We start from the raw sequence: 22,207 nt of genomic DNA, 5'->3' as shown, positions 1-22,207 counted from the left end.
AATAATATACATGATAATATATAAATATATATTATGCGAGTATAAGGCGGGTTGGATACTAAGGTACTCGTACCCGCACCTACACCCATATCCACTTATTTTAGTGGGTATTTACCCATGCCCATGCCCGAGTCCGTTTTGAGGGTTTTTATCCTACCCGTTGTGGGCATTTGTTATGGGTACCCAATAGGTATGAATCAAATCCCCATCCCTAAGCATGCCTGTGCTGCTACCTCCTTTTAAATATTGGCACCTAGTTGCTGCTTTGCTTTCCCTTTGGGGGTAGCAGTAGTAGAAGTGATCTCTTTATTATGACCATGTGAAAAGAAAATATATAAATTTACATTGCTTTATTATAAAGTAAGGAGATAATAACTGAGCTTGGAAATACCTGTGATGTCAGACCAACTTGGCCACTGACAATAACGTCCATAGGGTTCTTCTTGATAGGGATAGTTGCAAAGAAGAAAAAAGGTTAAGCAAAAAAGACTCAAAGAGAAACAAATTACAATCCAACGAACCTTGAGGCCTCACCATCGGCAGTGTCGCAAAGACCTTCGACGTGATTGATGTCGACATGAAGGTGTCCTTGATAGTTGGGTATGTCAAACTTGGTCAAAACAACTATCTGGACAAGTTTTTGCTACGAGTTTTTTAAAGTCATCTAAAGAACTTCCAATAACGAACTATCTTGGAAATGGAGGCGAAAAAGCCAGAGCCATTTCACATGAAGATAAAGGTGGAAATTTTGGATTATAGTAAAACAAATCAAAAAGATACCTATCCACCACATATGAAGGAATCTTTAGCTTTGGTAGTTTTTCGAGAAGTTTTTCTTTCAAAGTGGCCGCTGCCTTAGAGATGGTTCAACGAAGGTTGCGAAGATCATACACAGTATCGAAGTAACATTGGAAAGCGTTAATTTATTTAATATGTGTGCTCATATCTTTCTTAATTTTTGTCTGCAAAGGAAGGAAAGTTGTGCTTAAATGAATCGATTTGGTCATCACATCGACAAACTTGACGGTGTAGTAGTATTTTTGCGAGGCGTCGAATTTCTGGGTACAGTAAAAAGACCTTTGTAACTTGAAGGGGGTAAGCTCCAATTGATCATCGGTTTGCTCAGCCATAAGTGCAAGGTATGTCTCCTCAGTCATTCCGACAACACTCAAACACAAGTCCTTTTTGCGTTGGAAATAAGAGCTAGGTTTGAATTGACAATAGGCTGAACTGTCAAGCCACAAGATTGGGTTGATATCCAACAAAGTCTACTTGAGTTTTCTTAGAAGAGGTCCTAGTTGAAAGCAACCTTGGTGTGAGAAAACCTTTCTAGATTTTGACAGATTCAACTTGTTCAGCAAGGTTGCGAGCAGAAAATTCCCTTTGGAACCACGCAAGCCCATGGAGCATATATACTAAAGGTGCCATATTTCAGTAAAGCTATATCTTTTTGAAAACATCATATAATACTCCGTGAAGCTTTCTTATGTCAAAAGACCTTTGTCAGTAGGCGTAAGTAAGGCTAGTCAACTCCCTTCAATAGGTCAGTCTATATGCTTTCCAGCAGAGTGATCGGTTTGGTTAGCTGTCAATGAGGGCTCAAAGGTAGCATTTAACCAAAGTTAAGGAAGCCAGAAGGGGCTTACCAACATAAGTGTACCCTTGGGGTTCTTGGTCGGACTGAATGATTTCATGGCTTGGGATGCTAAGCTTAAAGATTCATAGAGTGTATCCAAAATTAATTGCCTAAGACAAACATTCTTCCCTGCACGAAGCTGATTGACGAGAGTGACAAAAGATTTTTCCGCTTGTAGAGAACTCAAGCAGAATATAAAATGGGACAATCATAAAGACAAGAAGGTCACATTGTCTTCATCAGAAACTTCAGTGATGGCTTCATCGAAGTGATCAGTAATAAAATTGGTGAAGCTAGCCCTCTTTGAGTTAAATCCAATGATATCATCAATGTCGACAAAAGGGTCAAACACTTCACCGGTTGGTCGAAGACCAGTGATGGAAGCTACGAGGAATATTGTTGGGGTTAGCATGCCATAACACAATTGGAAGGTGTCCATCAAAACCTCCCAAAAATGCAGTGCAACTAATAACATGTTTTGGTTATATGTGGTGTAACACCCTTCTAAATACCCCAAATGATTATAATTAAAATAACAATATATTCATCAGAGTAATTATGCCCCGAAGGGTGTCACACAATCATGTCACAAAATCATTAAAATATCCTGTCATGCTCATTTATTTAATCAAAATAAGGTTCTTTGCATAATTCGCAGCGGAACAAAATTCAACTCAATGTAAAACATGTAACACAATACATGTAACTCATCAACAACCAATATCAAATCAATTAAGACATCCCCTCCCGATGTTACATCTATCAGAGCATGACCATAAGAACTACTCTAGACTCCAAGCATTAGCTTCTACTCAACTCATTTCTCGTTACCTGAAAAATAGGTTGTAAGGGTGAGTTCCTCAATCAATATAATAAGCATTATAGAACAACATGTAATGCTAAGTAAATAACACATTAATTCAACCTAACCAGACTACGCATTCAGCAACGGCAATATCCGTCCAAACATCATATTCAACAATAATATATATCATATGTATAATCCTCAAACCATATTCAACACCAACAACACAACACAACGATTTACTCACTAATTCCTCACAATGGGAATTAGCTACAGCCCCACAGGCTATGCCATGCATTCATTATGCAATGAGACTCAACATATGCGGTACCGACTATTCTTGAACATATAGTTCAAGCTCACCGATCAATCCAGATACGGCTACTAAGCTCACTAGTCCCACTCATTTGAGATCTAATGACTCACTCACTAATTCCTCACTATGGGAATTAGCTACAGCCCCAAAGGCTAGACTCCACAATGATTCACTCACTAATTCCTCACTATGGGAATTAGCTACAGCCCCAAAGGCTAGACTATGCAAGCTAATCATCTAGCATGCAACATCAACAACAATTATCACAACAATTCACTCACTAATTCCTCACAATGGGAATTAGCTACAGCCCCACAGGCTATGCCATGCACACTAATCATCTAGAAATGCAGCATCAACAACAACTCACAATGGACATATGCTCACACTCTAAGCCATACAACAGTCCATTCACAAATACATGCATAATATATACATTCACAACATTTTGCATATCCTCATACATCATCAATACATGTATCAACACATCATCAACACATGTATAAAACACTTCCTCAACACATGTATGAAACACCTCAGCAACGCATGTCTAAACACTTCTTCTGCCTTGCTCGCTAGGCGAGGCAGTGGCGAAGCTCTGGTTCGCTAGGCGAGCTCAAGGCGAACAGCTCCAGGAAATTGGTAAATTAATTCGCTAGGCGAGCTCAAGGCGAAGGTAATAGCGAACTCATTCTGTTTTGGTGAAAAACACAGCTAGCACTCACTCGCTAGGCGAAGCTCCAGCGAGTCCACAGCGAACATTACAGTAGCAAAACCTCTCAAGCTCGCTGGGGCGAGGTTGAGGCGCGTTCCTTCGCTAGGCGAAGGTTATGTTCGCTAGGCGAACATGACAGTTCATCAGACGCGTTTTCTCTGGGCAGGGATCTCATGTGCCCATCCCAGACCCTTCCCACTCAAACTTACTCGTCGCCATTCATCACCAATTTATCGGTTTGATTACACACAATTATCAATTTGATTACGGTTTTCACTCAACCTATTCATCACAAATTTTCAGCATTTCAAATCCCAATTAGGGTCAAATTGACGGCTTATCACTACCCATGACATATTATCCCAAAATACCCATTAATCGACGATAAACCCCCCTTACCTTAACAATCCGGCAGAATCTTTGAGCTTCAAGCTTTCGTTCTCCAACCTTTGCTCTTCAGCTCCTCTTCTCTGCCCTTTTTCCCTTTTTCTCACGATGCTTCTCTGTTCTGTTTTCACGTGAAATGCCTTTCCCAATGAGAACTTTTCCTTATTCCAACATATATATATTTTCCAATAATAATAATAATTCAATAATTCCCAAAAATAATAATAATAAAAATTCCAATTATTTAATTAAATTAATAAATATATTATTAACTCAATTTAAATAATTATTTTATTATTATCGGGGTGTTACAACTCTCCCCCACTAAAAGAGTTTTCGTCCTCGAAAACATACCTCAAGCGAACAACTCTGGGTAAGACTCCTTCATCTTACTCTCAAGTTCCCAAGTCACGTTGCCACCTGCTGGCCCTCCCCAAGCTACCTTCACCAAGGCAATCTCTTTACCCCGCAACTGCTTCAACTCTCGATCCTCGATCCTCATAGGTGGTGTTTCAACAGTCAGGTTATCTCTCACCTGTACATCATCTATTTGGACTATATGCGACGGATCATGAATGTATCTCCTCAACTGAGACACATGAAAAACCTCATGCAAATTCGCAAGCGACGGCGGTAAAGCGATACGATAGGCTACCTCTCCTATCCTCTCCAAAATCTGATAAGGACCAATGAATCGAGGTGTCAACTTCTTCGACTTCAAGGCTCGACCAACACCAGTTATCGGAGTAACACGAAGAAACACATGATCTCCCTCTTGGAACTCAAGTGACTTCCTCCTCTTATCATGATAACTCTTCTGACGACTCTGAGCAATTCTCATCTTCTCCTGAATCATCTTAATCTTTTCCGTAGTCTGTTGAACAATCTCCGGTCCAACCACAACACACTCACCGGACTCATACCAACATAAAGGTGTCCGACATCTCCTACCATACAAAGCTTCAAACGGTGCCATACCAATGCTCGAATGAAAACTATTGTTGTAGGTAAACTCAATCAAAGGTAAATAACAATCCCAAGCACCTCCCTTTTCCAAAACACAAGCTCTCAAAAGATCCTCCAATGACTGAATCGTCCTCTCAGTCTGACCATCAGTCTGCGGATGATATGCAGAACTCAATCTCAACTTAGTTCCCAAAGCCCTCTGCAAACCTTCCCAAAACTTCGATGTAAATCTAGGATCTCTGTCCGAAACAATACTCGACGGAATACCATGTAAACTTACAATCTTCTCAATATACAACTCAGCCAATCTCTCTAACGGATAATCCATTCTGATCGGAATGAAATGAGCCGATTTCGTCAATCTATCAACAATCACCCAAATAGCCTCAAAATTCTTACTTGTTCTCGGCAAACCAGAAACAAAATCCATACTGATACTGTCCCACTTCCACTCTGGAATAGCCAACGGTTGCATTAGCCCAGACGGCTTCTGATGCTCAATCTTTGACTTCTGACAAGTCAAACAAGAATACACAAAACTTGCAATTTCTCTTTTCATTCCCGGCCACCAAAACAACTTCTTCAAATCATGATACATCTTCGTAGCTCCAGGATGAATACTCAAACCACTACGATGTCCTTCTTCCAGAATACTCTTCTTAAGTTCCATAACATCCGGAATACACACTCGATTACCAAATCTCAAAACACCATTCTCATCAACTCTGAATTCACCACCTTGGCCTTGATTCCCTAAAGTCAACTTATCAACCAAAAGCATATCAGATTTCTGACCCTCTCTGATCTCATCCAAAATACCACTTGTTAACTTCAACATTCCCAATTTAACACTATTGTGAGTACTCTCACATACCAAACTCAAATCTCTAAACTGTTCAATCAAATCAAATTCCTTAACCATTAACATAGACATATGTAATGATTTCCGACTCAGCGCATCAGCCACTACATTTGCTTTACCCGGATGGTAATTCAAACCAAAATCATAATCCTTCAGGAATTCTAACCATCTCCTCTGTCTCATATTCAGCTCTTTCTGATCAAACAGATACTTTAAACTCTTATGGTCACTGAAAACCTCAAATCTTGATCCATACAAGTAATGCCTCCACAACTTCAAAACAAATACCACAGCTGCCAACTCTAAATCATGCGTCGGATAGTTCCTCTCATGAACCCTCAGCTGTCTCGAAGCATAAGCTATAACCTGCTTATTCTGCATCAACACACCACCTAAACCCAACAATGAAGCATCACAGTAAACCTCAAATAACTCCGACGAACTCGGTAATATCAAAATAGGAGCAGTAGTCAACCTTCTCTTTAATTCCTGGAAACCTTCTTCACATCTTGAGTCCCAAACAAATGCTTGTCCCTTTCTAGTCAACATCGTCAACGGTAACGCCAACTTGGAAAATCCCTCAATGAACTTCCTATAATAACCAGCCAACCCAAGGAAACTTCGAATCTCAGCAACAGACTTCGGAGCTTCCCACTTAGATACCGCTTCTATCTTAGAAGGATCAACAGCAACACCACCTCTTGAAATCACATGACCAAGAAAACTAACCTCTTCTAACCAAAATTCACACTTAGACAATTTAGCAAATAACTGCTTTTCTCGCAGCACTCCTAAAACCACTCTCAAATGCTCAGCATGCTCTTCTTCAGATTTCGAATACACCAAAATGTCATCGATAAACACCACAACGAACTGATCTAGATACGGATGGAAAATTCTATTCATGTACTCCATGAATACTCCAGGCGCATTAGTCACACCAAAAGGCATCACAGAATACTCATAATGTCCATACCTCGTCCTGAAAGCAGTCTTCTGAATATCCTCAGTTTTCACACGTATCTGATGATACCCAGATCTCAAATCTATCTTGCTGAACACACTCGCACCAACCAACTGATCCATCAAATCGTCAATCCTCGGCAAAGGATACCGATTCTTGATCGTCACTTTATTCAGTTGCCTGTAGTCCACACACAACCTCATAGTACCTTCCTTCTTCTTAACCAACAACACTGGTGCACCCCACGGTGACACACTTGGACGAATAAACTTCTTATCCAACAAATCTTCCAACTGACTTTTCAATTCAGCTAACTCAACAGCAGACATACGGTACGGAGCCATCGATATCGGTCTAGTACCAGGTACCAATTCAATCGAGAACTCAACTTCACGCTCTGGCGGTAACTCATTCACTTCTTCCGGAAACACATCAGGAAAATCACACACCACAGCTAAATCGCCAATCACCAGTTTACCTTTAGCCTCCAAAGTCGCTAACAGCATAAACAACTCTGCTCCACCAGCTACTTCCTCATTCACTTGCCTTGCCGATAGAAACAAACTCTTTTCTTCTTCAATCTCAGGAAAAATCACAGTCTTATCAAAACAGTTGATATAGACTCGGTTAAACACCAACCAGTTCATACCCAGAATAACATCAATTTGCACTAACGGGAGACACACAAGGTCTATCCCAAAGTCTCTACCAAAAATACTCAAAGGACAATTCAAACAAACTGAAGTAGTAGTCACTGAACCCTTCGCAGGAGTATCAATCACCATACTACTAAACATCTCAGATATCCCTAACTTAAGTTTCACAGCACAATCCAAAGATATAAAAGAATGAGTCGCACCTGTGTCAATAATAGCTACAAGAGGAAAGCCATTAATATAACACGTACCTCGGATCAAACGATCATCTGCAGAAGTCTCAGAACCCGATAAAGCAAAAACCTTGCCTCCTGACTGATTCTCTTTCTTCGGCTTAGGACACTGTGGACTGATATGACCCACCTCTCCACAGTTGAAACAAGTCACATTCTTCGACCGACACTCTACAGCCAAATGACCACCTTTTCCACACTTGAAACACTTCATCTCAGCACTGGTACACTCATGAACACGATGTCCAGCCCGACCACATCTATAACACTTAGCAGGAGCACTAGAGTCTCCCCCACTAGGCCTCTTCATCCCACTCTGCTTCTGAAAACCTCTGCCAGCTGCATACGGTTTTCCACGATCCATCTGATTCTTACCCTTCCTATCAACCCTCTGCTGATAGCTCTCTGCTCTAGCCTTGGAATCCTGTTCAAAGATTCTGCAACAGTCAACCAAGTCAGAAAACACCCTGATCCTCTGATATCCAATAGCTTGTTTGATCTCAGGACGCAACCCGTTCTCAAACTTCACACATTTCGAAAATTCTCCAGCAGCCTCATTATAGGGAGTATAGTACTTTGACAGCTCGGTGAACTTCGCAGCATACTCAGTAACCGACCTGTTACCCTGCTTCAATTCCAAAAACTCTATCTCTTTCTTTCCTCTGACATCCTCTGGAAAATACTTCCTCAGGAATCTTTCCCTGAACACAGCCCAAGAAATCTCAGCATTCCCAGCAGATTCCAACTCAGTGCGGGTAGCAACCCACCAATCATCAGCTTCTTCTGATAGCATATGTGTACCGAACCTGACCTTCTGGTTATCAGCACACTCAGTTACTCTGAAGATTCTCTCAATCTCCTTCAACCACTTCTGAGCACCATCTGGATCGTATGCTCCCTTGAACATTGGAGGGTTGTTCTTCTGGAACTCACTCAACTGACGAGCAGCTCCCATTCCCGCAACATTCGGATTTCCTCCAAGTACTCCAGCTAGCATACCCAGAGCCTCAGCAATCGCAGCATCATCTCTACCTCTTCCAGCCATCTCTATTCTGAAAACCCAAACAAGCTAAACAATTAAGTACTGATAGGGTTACACAACACCTATCCCGTACAGGGGAAACAGAATAACTACGACTCGACTCGACCGACGATGCTCTGATACCACTAATGTAACACCCTTCTAAATACCCCAAATGATTATAATTAAAATAACAATATATTCATCAGAGTAATTATGCCCCGAAGGGTGTCACACAATCATGTCACAAAATCATTAAAATATCCTGTCATGCTCATTTATTTAATCAAAATAAGGTTCTTTGCATAATTCGCAGCGGAACAAAATTCAACTCAATGTAAAACATGTAACACAATACATGTAACTCATCAACAACCAATATCAAATCAATTAAGACATCCCCTCCCGATGTTACATCTATCAGAGCATGACCATAAGAACTACTCTAGACTCCAAGCATTAGCTTCTACTCAACTCATTTCTCGTTACCTGAAAAATAGGTTGTAAGGGTGAGTTCCTCAATCAATATAATAAGCATTATAGAACAACATGTAATGCTAAGTAAATAACACATTAATTCAACCTAACCAGACTACGCATTCAGCAACGGCAATATCCGTCCAAACATCATATTCAACAATAATATATATCATATGTATAATCCTCAAACCATATTCAACACCAACAACACAACACAACGATTTACTCACTAATTCCTCACAATGGGAATTAGCTACAGCCCCACAGGCTATGCCATGCATTCATTATGCAATGAGACTCAACATATGCGGTACCGACTATTCTTGAACATATAGTTCAAGCTCACCGATCAATCCAGATACGGCTACTAAGCTCACTAGTCCCACTCATTTGAGATCTAATGACTCACTCACTAATTCCTCACTATGGGAATTAGCTACAGCCCCAAAGGCTAGACTCCACAATGATTCACTCACTAATTCCTCACTATGGGAATTAGCTACAGCCCCAAAGGCTAGACTATGCAAGCTAATCATCTAGCATGCAACATCAACAACAATTATCACAACAATTCACTCACTAATTCCTCACAATGGGAATTAGCTACAGCCCCACAGGCTATGCCATGCACACTAATCATCTAGAAATGCAGCATCAACAACAACTCACAATGGACATATGCTCACACTCTAAGCCATACAACAGTCCATTCACAAATACATGCATAATATATACATTCACAACATTTTGCATATCCTCATACATCATCAATACATGTATCAACACATCATCAACACATGTATAAAACACTTCCTCAACACATGTATGAAACACCTCAGCAACGCATGTCTAAACACTTCTTCTGCCTTGCTCGCTAGGCGAGGCAGTGGCGAAGCTCTGGTTCGCTAGGCGAGCTCAAGGCGAACAGCTCCAGGAAATTGGTAAATTAATTCGCTAGGCGAGCTCAAGGCGAAGGTAATAGCGAACTCATTCTGTTTTGGTGAAAAACACAGCTAGCACTCACTCGCTAGGCGAAGCTCCAGCGAGTCCACAGCGAACATTACAGTAGCAAAACCTCTCAAGCTCGCTGGGGCGAGGTTGAGGCGCGTTCCTTCGCTAGGCGAAGGTTATGTTCGCTAGGCGAACATGACAGTTCATCAGACGCGTTTTCTCTGGGCAGGGATCTCATGTGCCCATCCCAGACCCTTCCCACTCAAACTTACTCGTCGCCATTCATCACCAATTTATCGGTTTGATTACACACAATTATCAATTTGATTACGGTTTTCACTCAACCTATTCATCACAAATTTTCAGCATTTCAAATCCCAATTAGGGTCAAATTGACGGCTTATCACTACCCATGACATATTATCCCAAAATACCCATTAATCGACGATAAACCCCCCTTACCTTAACAATCCGGCAGAATCTTTGAGCTTCAAGCTTTCGTTCTCCAACCTTTGCTCTTCAGCTCCTCTTCTCTGCCCTTTTTCCCTTTTTCTCACGATGCTTCTCTGTTCTGTTTTCACGTGAAATGCCTTTCCCAATGAGAACTTTTCCTTATTCCAACATATATATATTTTCCAATAATAATAATAATTCAATAATTCCCAAAAAATAATAATAAAAAATTCCAATTATTTAATTAAATTAATAAATATATTATTAACTCAATTTAAATAATTATTTTATTATTATCGGGGTGTTACATGTGGGGCCTACTCTAGATATTTGAATCAGGTCGAAGAGACTTTGATCCTTCCGAAATTGTCTCTTTTGGGACTCTACCTTATTCAACCAATTAATATAATTTGATTGGTTGGTGTAAGGGGCAGAGTGAAAGATGCGACTGATCATGTAACTAAAATCTAAAGTTTCTTTCATCGCTGCTAAAGGTTGGGTCAGATGGTAAAAGGGGAAAAACTTACTAACCCTAGCCACATTGGTGTTTATATAAGGAAAAGGACCAGAGAAAACATGAGTTATCTCAGTAATAGTAAAAGGAATCAATACCCATGACTTCCAAATAAGTTCTTTTTCCTCTTGAAGATGAGGCTCATGAACATATAGCTGGTTCCATGTAAGAGTAGAAGTGATGATGGATGCAACCACAGGGATCTCTGGTTTGGAGGATGATTTGTGAGTCATTTTTATCTAAGAGGAAACTGAGATTTTGCAAGAAGAAGAGTTGAAAATTTTGTGGAAGATGAAAGAAAGCTTGGAATAAAAAATGTTAGGTGAGGAATAAACTATTTATAGTTCTGGAGAAGAGAAACAACTTAGTTTTAATTTTTTTTTGAAAAAGAAATTAAAAAATGAACTTTTTTGAAATGTGTCCCACTAGAGCTTGATTGAGTGGGAATTTGAATCTCTAAACATGTCCCACGATTTCCTGAAAACTCGGAGCCGTGATGGATAGTCTGGGCATACACGTCTCGAAAATACGTTATAGAGAGTAGCCATGATGACGATGAAGTCACATCACGACTTTGAACAATGTAGGAACTTCAAAAATTCCATATGTCTCTTTCAACTATGAATTCGAAAGTGGAATTTTTGGGGACAATTTGTTAGCCAAGAAATTCCAAAAAGAAATTCGACAAGGAAGCCAGCTAGAATTTCTTCAAACATAGGGTAAAGTCAAGTTATTTTTCGACTGAAAGACTTACCTCAGGAACGGTAGGAGTCGAAGAGTCTGGATGAGGACTTAGAAAATTTTCAAGGAGTTGAATAAGGTTTGAAGTTCGACGGGTCATTGGAATCGACTAGAAACAAATTCAAAATTCAAACTGAAGTAACTGCTTTTTGGTCTTATCCAAATCATCAAGGACATATGAAAACCAAATCAAGCATCAGTTAACATGCAAGAATGACGTGTCGGGCAGATGATCATTTGAACATTGAAAGACAATTAGTTTATTGTTAGACGATAATACCAATCTAGAAGGATGGTTGAATAAATTAGTATTTAAAATTTAGTGCTTTTTTTAAAATTGTTTTTAAAGGTTCCGAAAGCTCCCTAGATCACGATCGTCTAAACCATCCGTTAATGGAAAGATCGGATATGCGTGAAACCTAATAGAATGACTAAGATAAAGATAATCAACAACTATCTTAATTAATCGATCAAATATACAAATCCTTGATATAGTTACCACTAATGATGAGTTAACATAATGAGAGAACAAGCAAAATATCGATAAACTTGTGCGAAGTTAATTTTATCAAACACTTGGTGTGCACACTACACCAAGTCTCAATTTCACTAGAATTAATTATGCAGAATTTTCCTTAGTTGCAATCAAAGTGATTGCAACAATTTATCGAACAACTTTAATGCACAACAATTAAGCGAGATGAAGTTTACAATTAAAGTCACACAAGATTTAATTTATGCATAATCTAAGGAATTAGAGAAAGAGAGAACAACACTAGATTTGTTTAGACAGTTCCCCTTTCGTCCTCGCTTAGGGTACGTCTGCCCCCAATTCTAAAACTAGAATTGGGATATTTATTATCAAATGCAAAGTTTATACAAGAGAAGAAATGATCACCACCAAGCAAACCTAAGTGTTGTTGTAAATCATATTCACTTCTCTCTCATTGATTCGAGTTGAACCAAGTGCTTCAAAAGTTCCGAACAAACCTCCGATTGTAGCTACCTTATTGCAAGAACTCCAAGTTCTCCAAAACTCTAGCTTGATTGATTTCGAACGGATATGCGTGAAACCTCTGATTGTAGCCACCTTATTGCAAGAACTCCAAGTTTTCCAAAACTCTAGCTCGGCTGATTTCAATCGCGACACGCTTGAACCCAAACCTTTCTTCACAATCCTCCGGTTACCATTACTTGTTCGAACGAATCCACCGTTCTTCAAACCTTTCACTCGGCTGAATCTATGAAGCAAAGATTTGTGCAAAAAATCCCAATTCTTGGAGGACAAAACCTACGATTTTATTCAAGAAAAATCCATTCAAAACCTCTACCCAAACTAAGATTACACAATCCTATTTGGACGTTATCACCACAACAATGCACTATGATCAACAAAATTGTTATGTGTAGTTGTTGAAACATGCAATGAAGAATGAAGATGAATAGGAATTTTAGTGTATATCTTTCACTTTTCTGTTGACAGTTGAAAAACAGGCGAAGAGTCAACTCAAATAGGAGACGAGTCGACTCAAACAGGCTTTTCCAGAATTGAGTCGACCTATGACTCGACCTGTTCAGACCCGTAGCAACATGGTTCAAATGAAACAGGTAATGAGTCGATGCAACAGGTGGATGAGTCGACTCATCTTATTTTTCCAGGATTGAGTCGACCTATGACTCGACCTGTCCAGACCCGAGAGTTACATAAAATGTGATATGCATGAATGAGTCGACCGCTCCAATGCATGAGTCGACTCAAAGTTCTTAAATGGTCAAAAATGAATTTTTGAGACGTATTTTGGTCAATCCAAACCATTCTCTTATGGACCTAAGGTACCAACAATGATCAAGTGCATTATTGACATATATGAGATGCTCCTATACGCATATACACGTTAAGTTTATACTTTGAGCATGTTAGAGAATGAATGCACTCTACGATATGATGACACCGTCCAAAATACACAGTATGAGCTACTAAAAGGTTTGACATAATTAAAATAAGAACTAAGAACCTTTGTCATCACATTTATAACATTATAAATATGAATTCTAGCATTAGGATCAGGGGTGACAAAAAATATAGTTAACTTCGATCACACTTAAAGTACCATCACATTAGAGAGAAACGTGTTTCCTAAAGATAAAAAATGTACTTACTTACCATTTTTACATTTATGCAAATACACCTTTTGTTTATTTAAAGTATTTCTATACTTATTTCTTTAGCGTTTAAAGACTAATTTTGACACAGTCGGAATCAGTTTGCTAGTTATATTTACAACGTAGTCATTTTATTGAAACACCAAATATTCATGGCAAGATTCCCAACAAAATCGAAATGCATATTCTCTTTTCTTAGAAACTCAACACAAATTTGCCATATGATGTACTAGTTTGATCATTCAAGTAACTAACTTAAAATTAAGTAATTGTTTATCAAAAACACCGATAAACATGTGTGTGAAAAAAAGATACGTCTGAAGATTCATCTCCAAATACCGAAGACATTTAAATCTTTTCACATTGACGTGAGATTCTCGTGAGAATGGAAAGAGAAACTCCCAAATAAATATAATAGGCTAAGTCACATATTTAAAATTTTTTTTTGTAATTTTAAAAACTTATTTAAAAGACCTATAGAAAATAAGGGTGGTGGTTTATTCAATTTGTGTCAAAACTCACAGAAACACAACATATAACTCAGCCCGACTAACTCATTCGAGTCACATTTTAACTCGACGTATTACAAGTACTATATAGTTCATTGTGTTGCTTTGTTCCTTCATTCCTCGCAAATTCATCTCATTCCATAAAAACCAGGTTCTCCTTCTTTCCTTTCTCCTTTTACGTTAATGTCTTTTCTTGCATATAATCAAACATATATCTTGTTCACTCTTTTGTTTATTTTGTTTTCTTATTATTATCTATACTTGTTGTTCCTTTCAAAACCTTACCATTTAACAATTCTATCACTTGCTCGCTCCTCAAAGTTTAACAAGCAAATATTCATTCACCATTTTTCTCTCTGTCTTATCAACAACCAACCCTTAACTTTGTTCAACGTGCTTCTGTTATGTCATAATTGGTTACACTATTTCCCTGTAGATTGTGTATGCTCAATCTTAATCTTCCTGTTGTCATCCATCAATGTGCTTTTGGTTATATCTTCCTGTTATTGTTATTGATTGTGTGTTTTGATAATGAACATGCATATAAGGGGTTTGATTCTGATCAAAATTCTTCATCTTTATTTTATATGTTTTCCCTTGGTCATTGTATTGTGTATTTATTTATGTTGAAGCTGTCTCAAAAATACTGTCTTTGGGAAATAAATTAGTTGACAATTTTTTGATTTAGGTAACCATGTTGAAGCTAGGATTTTCATGTTCTAGGTCGTATTGACAATTTCTGTATTCTTAAGTTTGTTCAAAAGGCAAAGGGTTGGAAAATTACAAAACAAAGTATCGGTTCGATAGAGATAGTTGGATTCTAATAGTTTTAAATCTGAAATCCTTCAATAACTATGATGCTTTGAAAAACCAGTGGCCTTGTAAATATGAATATGGGTTGTGAGTATCAATGTATATTACTTTTATGCTTCTTGATGATGTTATCTGATCTACATTTCCTCTTAAGCCTTGATTTGAGTTTATAATAATCGGGTTTTGTTTTCTTATATTTCTTGGCAGATGGTGTCCTTTAGGGAGAATGGTAATGATATCTTCTCCGAGCATGCGTCCAATGAAGGTGATGATGTGAGTCCTAGAATAGGTCATGAATACCAGGCGGAAATTCCTTCATTACTTAAGAAATCAGAGCAGCATTCATATCGAATGGATCCTGCAAATTCTGAGGCATTGCATGATAAATCCTTTTCCTTTGCAATTGGTTTAGAGGATAGGGAACATGAGGAGTTGGGATATCATGAGGATATTGATTCAGGTAAATTGGGCAAAAGTGAAAATCATAAGCTGGCCCTTGGAAGATCGAGTAGCACCTGGAGTGATGCTGATACAAAAAGTTTTATACTTGGTTTGTTTATTTTCGGGAAGAACTTTATTCAGATAGAAAGATTCTTGGAGAACAAAGGGATGGGAGAAATACTTTCTTTTTACTACGGAATGTTTTACAAAACGGATGGATATCGTAGATGGTCGGAGTGCAGGAAGTTAAAAGGAAGAAAATGTATGATTGGAAAGAAACTTTTTACCGGGCTGAGGCAACATGAACTATTGTCTCGCTTGAATCCCCATGTGTCTGAAGAATCTCAAGATACTATGTTACAGGTATTCAGCTGTGTTATCTCATTTCCATCTCGTCTCCTCTGTTGTTAATGAACCGCATAAGTATATCTTTGAGTTGCCTGATGATTGACTTAGCCTGTATGGCTGCCTGCATTTTGTGATTGAAATCTGTTTCCCTCTCTTGTGCCCCTTTTCTGATATACTCTTCACTCTCTTGCAAGTTGTAATTTTAACTTCCTTCTTGGAGTGCTGTGATATTTCATATTTCAATGATAATTTTGTTTAATAATTGTCTGTCCATATTTTATGGATTTATTATCCATGCAGAAGAATAGAAGCCATTAGGAATAAGAGACTTCATATATTTTGAAAATACCTTCTATTTATTAGCTTCAAACGATGTTTAGATTGTTTCTCGTAGTCTATTTGATGTTAGAAAGTGAAAGCTTCACTAGTTTATGGAGCATCTTATTTCTGTAATACAACATGCTCTTTGCATTTGATACATTGGTAATTTTGATGGAATAACCGAGTGATTTTTACCATTTTACTATTGACAAATCAGGTTTCAGTCCTCACTTTGCTTATATTTATTATACTCAGGTTTCTAAATCTTATGCGGAGGGAAAAACTTCTCTAGAAGAATACATATCTTCTTTGAAGTCGGCTGTTGGACTCCGCGTTCTTGTGGAAGCAGTAGGTATTGGTAACGAGAAGGGAGACCTGACTAGGTTTGGTATGGAACCTGCGAAGAAGAATCGTGCTCTTCCAGCGCAAACATGCAAAGATTTGTCTTCTCTTGGACCCAGCGAAATAATACAATCTCTGACAGGAGGATTCAGGCTGAGCAAAACCAAAAGTAATGATCTTTTCTGGGAAGCTGTATGGCCCCGCTTATTGGCAAGAGGTTGGCACTCCGAGCAACCAAAGAATCGAGGCTATCTTACCTCCGAAGATTATCTGGTTTTTCTTATTCCCGGCATTGACAAGTTTTCAAGGAGGAAACTTGTGAAAGGTGATCATTACTTTGATTCTGTTAGTGATGTCTTGAGCAAAGTAGTGGCTGAACCGAATATTCTCGTTCTCAAAGAAGAAGAAAATGCTAAAGTTGGCAGCTACAATGAGGACGAGCCGATAAAGGAATCAAATGAAGATGATTTATCAGACGATCATCGTCAATGTTACCTCAAGCCCCGATGTTCTACCTACAATAAAGATCATACCCAATTCATGGTTGTTGATACCAGTTTGGTACATCGGGGAAAGCCATCCGATTTAAGGGAATTGAAATCTAATCCTGTTAATTCAGTACCTAGAGTTGAAGTAAATGCTGCTGGTAAAAAATATAAAGGGTACAAATATATGAGGAAAGTGAAACATAACAAGGATATGTCTGAAAGCATTAAACAAAATTTGACAAAGTTGACAGCTATTGATACAAATAGACTTTCTGATGGAAAACTATTGAAGCTGAAAGTTAAACTGAAATGTCCGCCAGTTGAATTAGAAGATGCTTCTACGATGACTAATGGTCTTTTGAGAGAAAGTAACCAAGGCTCTCCAACAGATTATTCACCGAGCATGGCGGAAGCTAATATGCTGATATATGGCAAAAGGAAAATCAATAAAACTGGTAGTCTCAGAGGTGTATCTAACAGTGGTGCTACCAGTAAAAAAGGCGCATGTGATAATCTTGTTAATGATGCAAACAAGATGCTCCAAAGCCAGAAAAATCAGAACACCAGTGTATTTGATAATAATCCACTTAACAAGATCAGAAAGCATCAATTCAACCGGAAAGTAAGATCCGGTGATTCTAATCATGCAGCTGTTCCTATTAAAAGGAGGAGATTGGCTGCTTGTGTCAAGGCTGAGAAAAGCCGCATCATTGAAAATTCTTCAGGAGGTTTGGGATCAGAAAAAACAAGATTCTCCCGGTCTTCTAGCTTTCCAGATTCCAACAAAAATGTGTGTGAGCCAGTTGGTCTTCAGCAGAATGGGAGTTCAACTGCTTCTTCAGCAGTCCGAAGTGTGGAAAAGAATACTGAGAAGAACATTCTCTATGAAAGTTATCAATGCAGGAGTGTTTCTTGTGTTAAAGTTGAGAAATGTGAATCTTTCACCTTCAACGTACCACAGGTTCCGTCAAATTCTGAAAATAACAAAACCATGGCAATGGAGGAGGAAGGTGAGCAAGACCAAAAGGCAAAAGGTCCATGTCTAACATCTTCTACTCATAAAGTAGTTGAGGAGCTTCTTAGAACCCCTTGCCATGTTGATTCTTTGGAACAGCATCCTGGTAAGAATCCCAGGAGACAGAGCACGAGAACCCGACCATTGACAGTTAGAGCATTGGAATGTATAGCAAATGAATTCTTGCATGTGCAAAAGAGACAGAAAAAGAAAAACAGCCAGATGCACCAAGATCCTTTCAATCCTTGTCGCAAGGCTCGTACAAGAGGCAAAACAATGATAAGTCGTAATTGCTTAGATAATGGGAATGCAGTTTTAGTACAAGAGGAAAAGCATTTGAATGGAGATGGCAGTGTTAGCTAAATATTGCACAGTTGTTTACAGATTTTTCTTTAAGATAGAATATAGATATACATATAGATAGATTATTATATGAATATGGATTCTTCAATAAAAAAAAAACTCACAGCAGTTTTATTAAATTTGAATCAGTTATAGACTCAACTATAGGGTGCCGGATTAGTGAATTTTATCTCAACTATATGGTTGAGTCGCATGAACTAGTTCCTACTGCGAATTTTATTACGAACATCACAAACTAGATTTTTACGAACACAAAGACCTTAATAGAAATAAATGGTTATGGTTTGAGATAAATGAATAACTTAACTGAGACATAAATGTGTATGAATAATTGAGTTATGGTTTGAAAGAAACAAATAAATGAACAGAAATACAATCAAACTCAGTGCAAATTTTGAAGAACATTGAAGATGCAACTGTTCTATTACAAATTTTGAGAGTTTCAAAACGAACAATGCAATTAAGCAGGCCAATGATTTGTTACTGTTAACGAAATTTCCAAAATATTTGTACATTGAAGATGCAACTGTTCTATTACAAATTTTGAGAGTTTCAAAACGAACAATGCAATTAAGCAGGCCAACGTTTTGTTACTGTTAACGAAATTTTCAAAATATTTGTTTGATGAATGATAGTGATTAAATTCATTTAAGGAAAATTTTATAACATAGAATGTTATGTTGGTGTATTGGTTATGTGTTATGAGTTTGAATTTTGGTTTGGTTGATTTTTGAAGTTTATTTGTTACTTTAACAAATAAATGGTAAAAGCGGAGAAAATATTTCTAATTTAATGTCTTTAGTTCAAATTTTAGGAGGGGAAAAGAAGCGAGGGGAGCAAAATTCTTTCGAAACATATTTTTTGCGTCCCCAAAATTAGGAGATTTGTGTTAGAATTAATTCATATTTTCATAAGCTTTTTTACAAAGTTTGTTAGAGAGTATTTTAGTATTTCTCTTAAAGTTCCACTTGTATTTAAGCAAGTGAGTGGTGTTAACAAATTGTACCTTTATTCCTTTTGCATTGTGTGTGCACCTTTTCTGTTAATCATTTTAAGAGTAGTGGATGTTTGTTATTATTCAATCTTCTTTTTCTTGTTTCCATTGTTCATCTTTATCATCTTGTGCACCAACAATTGACATTTAGAGTTCCGGTTCAGATCCACGGGGAAACACGAGTGAAATAGTGAGGCGTTGTGTGATTGATTTTTGTTCGTAGAATTCGTGTTGAATTTCTGTTTAAAATCGTAACAGAATCACATATCTTGATTCTGCGAGATTGAGAAACACTGTGTTTAGGTGAGATCTCCTGACACCAGACGTTCTACATCTGGTTACTGTGTTTTTCTAGGTGACAACCTTATTTCTTGGTCTTCCAAAAGGCAACCAACTCTCTCCCGTTCCAGTGCTGAAGCCGAATATAGGGGGGTTGCCAATGTTGTCTACGAATCGTGTTGGATTCACAATCTTCTCCTGGAACTCAATTTTCCTATTCCTCAGGCCACTTTGGTGTATTGTGACAATGTTAGTGCCATCTATCTATCTGGTAATCCTGTGCATCATCAGCGTACTAAGCATATTGAGATGGACATTCATTTTGTTAGGGAAAAGGTAGCTCGTGGCCAGGCTCGCGTCCTTCATGTTCCCTCAAGACATCGGATCGCAGACATCTTCACCAAAGAACTTCTTCGCATTCTCTTTGATGATTTTCGGACCAGTCTAAGCGTCCGTGAACCTCCCGCTTCGACTGCGGGGGTGTGATAGAATAGAATATTTTGTTATAATTAGTCATAATTAGTTTCCTATAATTATATTGTATCATAATTAGATAGTTGACCAAATGTTACACATTGATGTATATATATTCTATTCAGATCAATGAGAAGGACACGATTTTCATTATCTTACAATAAGTGTATTGTACAAGGTTAAAAATGAACGGAAACAATCTAAGCACCAAGCTTCCAGTGTTCGATGGCAAGAACTAGAATCATTGGATGGTTCAAATGTGTGTGTTATTTGGAGCTCAAGATATTCTTGATCTCATCAACGAAGGTTACGTTCATGCTGCACTACCAGAAAATGCAACAGATGACAGAGAAATGCTCAGCGTGATCTGAAGAAGAAGGATCAGAAGGCGTTGTTCAACATCCATCAGTGTGTGGATGTGAACGTGTTTGAGAAAATCGTTGATTCGACGACGACGAAAGCTGCGTGGGACACACTGGTGCGGTGCTACGACGGTGATGCATCAATGAAGAAGGTGAAGCTTCAATCTCTATGTAAGTAGTACGAGAATCTCAACATGAAGAATAATGAGAAGGTACCTGACTATATTTCCAGAATGATTCTGATCACAAATGAGATGAAGTCGTGTGGAGAAACTCTCTCTAAAGAAAGTATCATTGAGAAGGTACTTAGATCTCTTACTCCTTAGTTTGATTACATCGTTGTAGCAATTGAACATCCTAAGTAACTAAGCACTATGAGAATAGAAGAGTTGCAAAGCAGTCTATAGGCGCAAGAGTTGCGTCTGACTGAAAGAACCTTTGAGAGAGAGATAGAGTAGGCTTTGAAAGCTCTTTTTGTCAAGAAAGACCAGAAGCAGTCTTGGTCAAAGTCCAAGAAAATACATGGTAGGTCTCAGAAGTTAGAAACCTCAACTTTTGAGAGTCCGAAGGGAAAAGATAAATATGACAAGAGAAAAGTTCGATGTTACTGTTGTAAGAAGTTTGGCCACTTTGCTGCAGATTGTTGGTCAAACAAGGAGAGAAAATCAGAAGAAGCGAATATGGCCAGAAGTTGTCATGATGAACATGTGTTATTAATGGCTTCTGATTCTGATGGTGCATCTCTAGAAGACTGATGGTATATGGACACTGGTTGTTCAAACCATCTTACTAGAAATAAGAAATGGCTGGTTGATTTTGATTCTGGGAAGAGGACCAAGATCATATCTGCTGATGATAAGTATCTAAATGCGGAAGGAATGGGGAATGTTAGAGTGATTCTGAATAATGGCAAATCTGCGTTAATTCAGAACATCTGGTATGTTCCTGGCATGAAGAGCAATCTGATGAGTGTAGGTCAATTAATTTAAAAGGGATTCTCAATTGCCATGAAGGACAATCTTTTGAAGTTGTATGAATGTAATCAGAAGCTAATTATGGAGTCATAACAGTGAAGGAATATAACATTCAAGGTGAATGTTAAAACTTCAGACTCTGAATGCCTTAGTGCAACAAGTGTTGTGAAGGAAAGTGAGGTTTGGCACAAAAGATTTGGTCATTTGAACTTCAGAAGCTTAGGACACCTGAATTCAAAGAAACCGGTATGTGAAATTCCTGCAATTAAGAAACCAGAAAAGTCATGCAATATGTGCATGAGAGGGAAGCAACCCACACTGCCATTTGCATCGGAAGTAGCTCCAAGAGCAAAGCATGCTTTGGGAGTAGTGCATTCTGATGTGTGTGGACCATTTCCAGAACCTTCACTAGGAGGGAATAAATACTTTATGTCAATTATGGATGAGTTCACAAGGATGACATGAGTATCCCTTATAAAGTTCAAACACGAGGTCTTTGCTGAATTTAAGAAATTCATAATCAAGGCTGAGAGTCAAAGTGGTCAGAAGTTGAAAATTCTCAGAACTGATGGTGGAGGTGAGTATAACTCTACAGAGTTCAATAAGTTCTGTGAGGAGAAT

General features: G+C 38.3%; 1 protein-coding gene across 1 annotated transcript; it reads left to right on the top strand.

The window, feature by feature from the left end:
• Positions 1–14,375: 14,375 nt before the first annotated feature.
• On the top strand, positions 14,376–18,589 carry LOC127098053 (uncharacterized). The gene is made up of 3 exons (XM_051036553.1): positions 14,376–14,523; positions 15,393–15,989; positions 16,551–18,589. The coding sequence occupies exons 2-3, from the start codon at positions 15,393–15,395 to the stop codon at positions 18,501–18,503; spliced, it is 2,550 nt and encodes an 849-aa protein (XP_050892510.1). The 5' UTR covers positions 14,376–14,523; the 3' UTR covers positions 18,504–18,589.
• The last annotated feature ends 3,618 nt before the right edge of the window (positions 18,590–22,207 follow it).

Source organism: Lathyrus oleraceus, chromosome 6 (genome assembly GCF_024323335.1).
Source record: "Lathyrus oleraceus cultivar Zhongwan6 chromosome 6, CAAS_Psat_ZW6_1.0, whole genome shotgun sequence".
NCBI classification, from domain to species: Eukaryota; Viridiplantae; Streptophyta; class Magnoliopsida; order Fabales; family Fabaceae; genus Lathyrus; species Lathyrus oleraceus.
Note: the sequence above shows the minus strand (reverse complement) of the source record. Positions and strands in the feature narration are given on the sequence as shown.

Bases quoted from the DNA above. Each gene is read 5' to 3' on its own strand.
- LOC127098053 (XM_051036553.1), top strand. From the start codon at position 15,393: ATGGTGTCCTTTAGGGAGAATGGTAATGATATCTTCTCCGAGCATGCG. The intron at 15,990-16,550 runs GTATTCAGCTGT...TATTATACTCAG, and splicing joins CTCAAGATACTATGTTACAG to GTTTCTAAATCTTATGCGGA.